Source organism: Lathyrus oleraceus, chromosome 7 (genome assembly GCF_024323335.1).
Source record: "Lathyrus oleraceus cultivar Zhongwan6 chromosome 7, CAAS_Psat_ZW6_1.0, whole genome shotgun sequence".
NCBI classification, from domain to species: Eukaryota; Viridiplantae; Streptophyta; class Magnoliopsida; order Fabales; family Fabaceae; genus Lathyrus; species Lathyrus oleraceus.
Window position 1 is genome coordinate 96,436,579 of NC_066585.1, and position 10,695 is coordinate 96,447,273.

The 10,695-nt window shown below is 38.4% G+C and overlaps 1 protein-coding gene across 1 annotated transcript; it reads left to right on the plus strand.

Annotated features, from left to right (window-relative positions):
* The first annotated feature begins 227 nt into the window (after positions 1-227).
* On the plus strand, positions 228-10,097 carry LOC127106676 (protein CELLULOSE SYNTHASE INTERACTIVE 1). The gene is made up of 8 exons (XM_051043984.1): positions 228-529; positions 699-851; positions 1,607-1,680; positions 2,078-5,138; positions 6,094-8,638; positions 8,787-9,241; positions 9,387-9,503; positions 9,610-10,097. Exons 3-8 carry the CDS (start codon positions 1,670-1,672, stop codon positions 9,781-9,783), a joined length of 6,363 nt encoding a protein of 2,120 aa, XP_050899941.1. The 5' UTR covers positions 228-529; positions 699-851; positions 1,607-1,669; the 3' UTR covers positions 9,784-10,097.
* The last annotated feature ends 598 nt before the right edge of the window (positions 10,098-10,695 follow it).

Below are 10,695 nucleotides of genomic sequence, written 5' to 3' on the forward strand. Positions count from 1 at the left end.
ATATATATATATATATATATATATATATATATATATATATATATATATATAATTATTATTTAAGAAATAACAACATTAATTAACTTTTTTTAATATATATATAAAAAAAAGTAAAAAATCACATTTAAAAAAAAGAACATAGGAGCAGTAATTATAATAAAACTAGAAAAGTTGTATTTGTAGCATTGTTTTTAGTGTATATTTAATTTAGTTTTAAGTGGAGTGAATGTGAAGCCGACTCGAACCTGTCAGCTGAAAAGCTCCGAGCTTCGACTTGGCAGTTGTCGGTGGACCGATCAGATCCAGTCACTCACATACTACTGTAACATCTTCCATAACATCATCAACATCAACATTAGTAAAATAGAAACGTAAGACACAATCAAATTACCCTCAAAGTTAAAACAAAAGCTACAACTATAGTATTTCTTTCTCTTTCTCCTACCTAAACCCAAAGGCTCTCTCTTCTTATCTTCTACCAATATTCCAATTCAATTGACACAGATTGATGCATTTCCATCCATTCAAGGTTCCAAATTTGCATTCCTTACTACTTCTACTACTCAGCACTTTCATCATACACTTGACTTGCATTACTATTTCAGTGTTGATCTGATCAGATTGTTTGTTTTTGCTTCATATTTGTGATTTGCATTCTAATTCATCTTTTTGACTTGGCTTCTTTGTGTGTTGAGTAGGAAGAGCCTTTCAAGAGTCTCTCTTCAGTGTAGATCTGAACAAGGGTCTCATCAATTTTGACTTCAAGTGAAGAGAAGAAGACAAAGCTGGCTACCACACTATCATCTTGGAGGCTTGCCGCCAATGGCGGCACCCATGCTTCCACTGATCTGGTTGGTATCTTTACACAATTTGGGATTTGTAATGTTTGAAAGTTTAAAAGAGTTATGATCAGTGTTAGCATGTAGTATGCAATTTATGGATCTTATTATCAGTTGGTTACATCTAGATATTTTCTGTTTAATTCAGATTGATTTTCTACTATACTAGATGTTTGACAATGTTAGAAAGTTTAAAGAAAATGTATTAGATTTAATTCAGCAATACAGTCCCCACTTTCGTGCTACTTATCTTAAATTGTCTCTTAGAAACATATATGTGACAGTTTTGTAGATTGAGAGAAGTACAGTTATGAGAAAATGACAAGAAATATTTATTGCAGAATAGATGACATTAGCAACTGTGCATCTCATGCTGGGGAAAAAACATTCATTATAGAATATCACTCATTATTAATTCAGCAATACAACTTGTGGGGTGCAGGGGAAAACTAGAAAATATTTAATTTTCTTGATTAGGAATATAATCATAAAGTTGTAATACACGTCGGTTAACCGATTGCCCCCGTTAGAACCTGATATTCTGTTTTATCTCCTCTTTAGTAGAGAACACATTGCTTAGTTTTGCACCCCTCACTGGCTTTGTGCGTAGGACAGAGAAAAAAGAAACAAAAGTGACATATGCTTTAAGGATGATTTTATTTTTTTTATATTATAGCCATGGTTGTGTATTTGTTATTTTGATATTTTAGTTGAAGTATTGAGAAATATGAAAACAGATTGTTTAATCTCCACCTTTTTTTTTCCAGGAAAGGAATGGTGACGGGAAGGCTCAAGATTCAGAGCCTCCAACTCCCCATTCTGTTCTGAAAATGGGATTGAGGTTAGTTTCAAGTTACAACATCAAACATACCTTTTTTGTTTGTTTCCATACATGAGTAGTTTAGAATCTAATAAAATCAGTGATTAATTACGTCCAATGTGTCCCAAATATAAAACGTAACATCTTTTTCGTTGATACATTTTTTGCATTAGTGTCTATTCTTCTGCTTGCAGACAAACAAGGCACATGTTTAACATGCATGGGGGTACCTCTTGGATTAATTAGTGCTATTATCAAAAGTATAATACTTTTTGTTAAAGAATATTATATATCATAGAAGAAACTATCTGCATTGAGAAGCATCTGAATTTAATGCTTCGATTTATGAACTATCGATAGTAAAATTTGTGTGCACCAAATTTTGGTATCTTACGTTCTTACCTGGTTGAACTTATAGAGATCGTAGTAGCAGCATGGAGGATCCAGATGGGACATTGGCTAGTGTTGCCCAATGCATTGAGCAGCTGCGCCAGAGCTCGTCTTCTGTGCATGAAAAAGAGTATTCCTTAAGGCAGTTATTGGATCTTATAGATATGCGTGAAAATGCATTTAGTGCTGTTGGATCTCATTCTCAGGCAGTTCCAGTGCTTGTTTCCCTTCTCCGGTCAGGTTCGTTGAATGTGAAGATCCAGGCAGCAACTGTTTTGGGATCACTTTGTAAAGAAAATGAACTGAGGGTGAAAGTCTTGCTTGGAGGCTGTATTCCTCCATTGCTTGGTCTCCTAAAGTCCAGTTCTACTGAAGGCCGAATTGCCGCTGCAAAGACTATATATGCTGTCTCTCAAGGTGGCGCAAAAGATCACGTTGGTTCCAAAATATTTTCAACTGAAGGAGTAGTACCCGTGCTTTGGGAGCAGTTGCGAACTGGCCTGAAAACCGAAAATGTAGTTGAAAGTTTATTGACAGGAACATTGAAAAATCTCTCCAGCAGTGCTGAGGGATTCTGGAACTCAACAATTCAATCTGGAGGAGTGGACATATTAGTGAAGTTATTGGCAACAGGGCAGCCTAGCACTTTAGCTAGTGTTTGCTTTTTACTTGCTTCTGTAATGATGGAGGATGCATCTGTTTGTTCGAAGGTGTTGAGCGCAGAGGTGACTAAACAACTTTTGAAACTGTTGGGCCCTGGTAATGATGACCTTGTTAGAGCTGAAGCAGCTGGTGCTCTTAAATCTCTATCTTCTCAGTGCAAAGAGGCAAGGCGGGAGATAGCCAGTTCTAATGGCATTCCTGCTCTGATCAATGCTACCATAGCTCCTTCAAAAGAATTCATGCAGGGTGAGTGTGCTCAAGCATTACAAGAGAATGCTATGTGCGCTTTAGCAAATATCTCTGGTGGTTTGTCTTATGTCATATCTAGCCTCGGTCAAAGCCTCGAGTCATGCTCTTCTCCTACACAAATTGCCGACACTTTAGGAGCTATAGCATCAGCTCTTATGATATATGATAACAAGGCCGAATCTACGAAACCGTCAGATCCTTTGGTGGTTGAAGAGACGTTACTCAAACAATTCAAACCTCGCTTGCCTTTCCTTGTGCTAGAACGGACCATCGAAGCTCTTGCTAGTTTATACGGTAATTCCGTACTCTCAACTAAACTAGCAAATTCCGATGCAAAACGTTTGCTTGTTGGTTTGATAACAATGGCTGCCAATGAAGTGCAAGATGAGCTTATAAAAGCTCTGTTGACATTATGCAAAAGTGAAGGCAGTCTATGGCGCGCACTTCAGGGTCGTGAAGGAGTTCAACTTTTGATATCTCTTCTCGGCCTTTCATCAGAACAACAGCAAGAATGTGCAGTTGCATTGCTTTGCCTTTTATCCAATGAAAATGATGAAAGTAAATGGGCAATTACTGCTGCTGGTGGTATACCTCCGCTTGTTCAAATTTTGGAGACAGGATCTGCAAAAGCAAAGGAAGATTCGGCAAGAATCCTTAAGAATTTGTGCAATCATAGTGAAGATATACGTGCTTGTGTTGAAAGCGCAGATGCTGTTCCTGCATTGTTGTGGCTATTGAAAAACGGAAGTCCTAACGGGAAGGATATTGCAGCGAAGACCATAAATCACTTAATTCATAAATCTGATACTACGACTATCAGTCAGCTTACAGCATTATTGACTAGCGACCTTCCTGATTCTAAGGTATATATTTTGGATGCTTTGAGAAGTATGCTTTGTGTTGCCCCTCTTAGTGACATTTTACGTGAAGGTAGTGCCTCCGGTGATGCATTTAACACCGTGATAATGTTATTGAGCTCTAACAAGGAAGAAACTCAGGCAAAATCTGCATCAGCTCTGGCTGAAATTTTCGAAGCAAGGAAAGATTTGCGTGAAAGTAGCATTGCTGTCAGAACTCTTTGTTCAGCCATGAAATTGCTTAATGTTGAATCTGAAAGTATCCTAATGGAGTCCTCAAACTGCATGGCTTCAATATTTCTTTCCATCAAAGAGAACAAGGATGTAGCAGCTATTGCTAGAGATACATTAACCCCCCTAGTTGCTCTAGCTAACTCTTCGGTTTTGGAAGTGGCAGAGATGGCTATAGGTGCTGTAGCGAATCTTATTTTGGATACTGAAATAGCAAAGAAAGTTGTTCTAGAAGAAGTTATCTTGCCTGCCACCAGAGTATTACGTGAAGGCACAAATTCTGGGAAAACTCGTGCTGCAGCAGCTATCGCTCGCCTCTTACATTCTCAGAAAGTTGATAATGCTGTTACTGATTGTGTGAATCGCGCGGGCACTGTTCTTGCATTAGTTTCCTCTTTAGACTCTTCTGTCAATGAATCTGTTTCCACATCAGAGGCTCTAGAAGCACTTGCCATTCTTTCCAGGTCAGAAGAGACTGGTGGAAATGTTAAACCAGCATGTGCAATTTTAGCCGAATTCCCTCAAAACATAATCCCAATAGTACTGTGCATTGTTAATTCAACGCCGTCATTGCAAGATAAAACAATTGAGATTTTATCTCGATTGTGTAAAGATCAGCCTGTTATTTTAGGAGATACTGTTGCATCTGCCTCTGGATGTATATCTTCAATAGCTAAGAGGGTAATTAGTTCCTCAAATGTAAAAGTCAAAATTGGTGGAGTTGCGCTTCTTATTTGTGCTGCAAAACCAAATCATCGGAGACTGGTGGAGAATATCAATATATCAAACTTGTCTGCTAACCTTATTCAGTCTCTAGTTGATATCCTTATTTCTGCACAGTCTTCTTTTGGTAATGACGGTGATGACGATGACAAGGAATTCATCAGCATATGCAGGCGTACACAAGAAGAGGCCAACAGCCGTGAATCCAACACTGGAACTTCCATTATATGTGGTGTTGACTTAGCTATATGGTTGCTGTCTATTCTTGCATGTCACGATGAAAGAAATAAAATTGCTATAATGAAGGCTGGAGCAATTGATGTTCTCGCCGACAAGATCTCAAATTGTTACTCACAATATTCTCAGGTATTCAAGTGACCTTTACCTATCTATTGAGAAAAATGAAACAGGCAGTCCATCTGACTCTGATATTAGTTATTACTTAATAGGGAAAATTGTGCCTCAACTCTTCCAACTCCTCTCCATTTGAATTTTTGTCTAAAATCAGCTGTTGTACACCGAGTTTTTAGTTACGACTTAAAGATACCATGTTTCAGAACCTCTGCAATCTAAACTGGACCCCCTTGATAAAAGCACTGCATTTGATCATTTCATCACTTACATTGCATAAAATTTACCAAGGTGACTTTTTCATCTTCTGAAACATATTAGTTGGAGATATTATAGTATTTATAGAGTAGAAGACAGTGTGGACTTTTGTTATGAACAGTAGAAACCAAGTGAATCAAATGAGTTGAGAAGATGAGACAACAAAAAGTATTTAAAAAAGTGAGGGAGACCTTGAAGAAAGAAAATAGTCAAAGTATTAATGTTATATTATATATACTAATATTTTTTAATATCTGTATCTTTTTTTAAAGCTTTTTAAACAAAATAAATATAATAAAATATGAATGTTACTTATAAAATATCTTAATTGTGCACCAAACTTGAGTAATTTGTTTCGTTAAAAAAATCTAAAACAAGATACGGTCGTTTTTTACCTTCATTCATCCATCAACTATCAAATATGCTAAAAATGTTGTAATTGCATCTAATGTGTTTAAACCCACATTGATCATCATTACTTCAACACATATTTTTTGGGACGTTTCGAAAGACGTGTCGTATGGGTGTCTGACATGAGATGAACTCTGATTTTTCCTAGTAAATGTTCACTTAGTTGCAGATAAATGCATCCTTAGTTTTGAAAGTGAAAAATGCACGAAACCTCTTAAGGTGTGAAATAGTAAGACCACAGATTACTCTACTTTATGTTATTTGTGTATATAAACTCTGCTTCTTTATGGTGAACTTGCAGACTGAATACAAAGAAGATAGCAGTATGTGGATTTGTGCCTTGTTGTTGGCAATATTATTTCAAGACAGAGATATCATACGCGCACATTCAACCATAAAGTCTTTACCGGCTCTTGCCACTTTATTGAAGTCAGATGAATCAGCGAACAAATATTTTGCTGCACAATCAATAGCGAGCCTTGTTTGCAACGGTAGCAGGGGAACACTTCTGTCTGTGGCAAATTCTGGGGCAGCAGGCGGACTTATCTCTTTGCTTGGCCGTGCTGATACTGATATGCAGGATCTTCTGGAATTGTCAGAGGAATTTGCTTTGGTGCGTTATCCTGATCAAGTGGCTCTAGAGAGGTTGTTTAGAGTTGATGATATAAGAGTTGGTGCCACTTCTCGAAAGGCAATTCCTGCCCTGGTTGATCTTCTCAAACCAATTCCGGGTCGCCCAGGGGCACCATTTTTAGCTCTCGGAATTTTGACTCAGCTTGGCAGAGATTGCCCGTCAAATAAGACTGTAATGGTAGAATCTGGGGCTTTAGAGGCTCTTACAAAGTATCTTTCCCTTGGTCCACAAGATGCAACCGAAGAAGCTGCTACAGATCTACTAGGAATTCTCTTTAGTAGTGCTGATATACGAAAACATGACTCTGCATTTGGCGCTGTTAACCAACTTATAGCTGTCCTACGTTTAGGAGGAAGAGCTGCAAGGTTTAGTGCTGCAAAAGCATTGGAAAGTTTATTTTCTGCTGACCACATTAGAAATGCTGAGATTGCTCGACAAGCTATTCAACCCTTGGTAGAAATTCTTAACACTGGTTCAGAAAGGGAGCAGCATGCCGCAATTGCTGCATTGGTTGGGTTATTGAGTGAAAACCCATCTAGAGCACTTGCTGCTGCAGATGTTGAAATGAATGCAGTGGATGTTCTTTATAGGATCCTTTCGTCGAATTGTTCAATTGACCTGATAGGTGATGCTGCTGAGTTATGTTGTGCTCTTTTTGGAAATACAAGGATTCGGTCCACAACAGCTGCTACCCGATGTGTTGAACCACTAGTCGCTCTGCTTGCAACCGAGTTTAGTCCTGCTCATCATTCAGTTGTTCGGGCACTGGATAGGCTCGTTGATGATGAGCAAGTGGCTGAACTAATTGCCACACACAGTGCAGTTGTCCCTCTTGTTAGTCTACTGTCTGGTAGAAACTTTGTACTTCACGAGGCCATTTCCAGAGCTCTGGTCAAGTTAGGAAAAGACAGACCTGCTTGTAAAATGGAAATGGTAAAAGCTGGAGTCATTGAAAGCATACTGGACATCTTACACGAAGCACCTGATTTTTTGTGTGCAGCTTTTGCAGAACTGCTGCGTATATTAACAAATAATGCTACCATAGCTAAGGGACCATTGGCCGCCAAAGTTGTTGAACCCTTGTTTTTGTTGTTGGCAAGGCACGATTTTGCGCCCGACGGACAGCACAGTGCAATGCAGGTTTTGGTTAATATCGTAGAACATCCACAGTGTCGTGCTGAACATTCATTGACTTCTCGCAAAGCTATTGAACCACTTATCCCTTTGCTTGATTCACCGATATCAGTAGTGCAACAGTTGGCTGCTGAGCTGCTTTCACATCTGCTCCTAGAAGAACACTTTCAGAAGGATCCAGTGACACCGAAAGTAATTGCCCCTCTAATAAGAATTCTCAGTTCTGGTATACCTTTATTGCAGCAGAGAGCTGTAAAGGCCCTAGTTAGTATTGCACTGACATGGCCAAACGAAATTGCCAAAGAGGGCGGTGTTGTTGAGATTTCCAAAGTGATATTGCAAGCTGATCCTTCGCTTCCACATGCTTTATGGGAATCCGCTGCATCTGTTTTGTCAAGTATTCTGCAATTTAGCTCAGAATTCTACTTGGAAGTGCCCGTTGCTGTGTTGGTAAAGTTGCTTCGATCTGGTTCAGAGAGCACAGTTATCGGTGCGTTAAATGCGCTTCTGGTTTTGGAAAGTGATGATGGAACTAGTGCAGAATCTATGGCCGAAAGTGGTGCAATAGAGGCTCTCTTGGAGCTCCTAAGATCTCACCAGTGTGAGGACATTGCTGCACGACTCTTAGAAGTATTGCTGAACAACGTTAAGATCAGAGAAACGAAAGTCACTAAATCAGCCATCTTACCATTATCACAGTATCTCTTGGACCCACAAACCCAAGCACAGCACGCAAGGTTATTGGCAACTTTGGCTCTTGGAGATTTGTTCCAGAATGAAGCTCTTGCTCGAACAGGTGATGCGGTTTCTGCTTGTCGTGCTTTAGTGAACGTGCTTGAAGACCAACCGACAGAAGAAATGAAAGTTGTAGCTATATGTGCTTTGCAAAATCTTGTGATGTACAATCGATCAAATAGAAGAGCGGTTGCAGAGGCCGGTGGTGTTCAGGTTGTATTGGATCTGATAGGTTCAAGTAATCCTGAAACTTCTGTTCAGGCCGCAATGTTTATTAAACTTCTGTTCTCAAATAATACTATTCAAGAGTATGCTTCTAGCGAAACTGTCAGAGCAATCACTGGTGAGCTTTTTTACCTTTGCTTATTAGTATGATATGGTACTTCTGAGATATACTACATTACTCTAATAATACATCAAAGTATTCTAAACTAAGTTAATATCGCGTCTCTTCAGATTTAACGTGTTTAAGTATGGTTGTGTTCTTGCAGCCACTATTGAAAAAGATTTATGGGCGAGTGGAACTGTGAACGAAGAATATCTGAAAGCATTAAATTCTTTATTTAGCAACTTTCCACGACTTAGAGCAACCGAACCGGCAACACTTAGCATTCCCCATCTGGTAACATCCTTAAAGACAGGTTCAGAGGCTTGTCAGGAAGCTGCCTTGGATGCACTTTTCCTGCTCAGACAAGCTTGGTCAGCATGCCCTGCCGAAGTATCAAGAGCTCAGTCAATTGCTGCTGCAGATGCTATTCCCTTCTTGCAGTACTTAATCCAGTCTGGCCCGCCTCGGTTTCAGGAGAAGGCAGAATTTTTATTGCAGTGTTTGCCGGGGACGTTGGTGGTGATTGTCAAGCGTGGTAACAATATGAAACAGTCTGTTGGAGTCCCTAGTGTTTACTGCAAGATAACACTTGGCCATAATCCGCCGAGGCTCACCAAGGTCATTTTTTGTTTATTTGTGTTTTCACACTAATCTATTTTCTTTCAATTTTTTGTGATGGAACTTTTACTAACAATACACAACATTGCCGAAATTTGGATATACTAAATTACATTTACTGATATAGATGATGATTTCTGATCAGGTTGTCTCAACTGGTCCTAATCCAGAGTGGGATGAGAGCTTTACATGGTCCTTTGAGAGTCCTCCAAAAGGCCAAAAACTTCACATTTCTTGCAAAAACAAGAGCAAAGTGGGAAAGGTAAGTCCAATTGAAAACTAAGTATTGCAGTATATAGTATAAATTCAACTTCAACTGTCTTGTTTTTACACTTCCATTTAACACTTATGTTGTGATTTATCGACAGAGTAAATTTGGGAAAGTAACAATCCAAATTGATCGAGTGGTAATGCTCGGAGCCGTAGCTGGCGAATACACTCTGTTGCCTGCAAGTAAAAGTGGACCCCCAAGGAATCTAGAAATTGAATTTCAATGGTCTAACAAAGCAAGTGATACAACAACGGATACAAATCAGCCTTAGGGGACAAGATGTGAAGGAAAGTTTTGGATTTTGTTTTTTTTTTCTCAAAGAAACCATGTGTATATAACAGTGTTCATTTTAATTTTGGGTCTATAGTTCAAAACAGAATATTTTCCTTTTGTCATAATATTCTTTTGTAACTTGATCCTTCATTTCCTAGGATGAACACTAGGGGGTACGAAGATCATGCTTGCTTTGTGTTTCTTGTATGATTCTTTTTTGTGTGTGGTTCTATGCTTTTGTTTGGAACTGTACAAGTACAATTTGATGTATAATAACATAGATATAAAGATTGCGTGTGTTTTACATATAAATTTGATTGATATTTTCTTTGACATTAAAGTAAAGAGGAAATGGTCCCTAAGATTCTAACTACTATAAGAGATTGCCCTATAGGGGATTTCATGAATATTGCATTGCATAATATCTCACCTAATTCTTATGCAACTTGCGACGTACGTATAGTATATTAAGAAGATACTATATTTAATAAGTTTATCTACATTCTATTGCTTATGAATATTTAGGAAAATGATGTTTAGGTATGGCAGAAAATAAAAGCGAAAAATACGAAAGTTATGTGAATAATAGTGTTTTGGTTTGTTTCTTAAACGACAAGATGATTGATGGGATGAGTGGTTCACAAGATTGTGTGTGTGTCTCTTTAGAAAATTAGCAAGTGGACCAACTTGATTTCCTTGGGCAATGTGATGACTTAAGATTTAGGACTCTGTTTGCACGTGTGCGTCACATATGTGATGTCTACTTGTATAATTCATTCCTACTTCGCCAAAGATGATGTGCTAAGATGATTTTTCTCTTTCTTACATAGCACACAAAATGAAAAAATAAGGGTGTGATATTGTTGGGTCATGATGGGCTCCATGAATTATTTCATTGGACTTTGAGTGA

What these genes read in the sequence shown, in the direction of transcription:
- LOC127106676 (XM_051043984.1), top strand. An exon ending in ATCCGCCGAGGCTCACCAAG is followed by an intron (nt 9,242 to 9,386) that starts GTCATTTTTTGT and finishes ATTTCTGATCAG; the next exon opens with GTTGTCTCAACTGGTCCTAA. An exon ending in ACAAGAGCAAAGTGGGAAAG is followed by an intron (nt 9,504 to 9,609) that starts GTAAGTCCAATT and finishes ATTTATCGACAG; the next exon opens with AGTAAATTTGGGAAAGTAAC.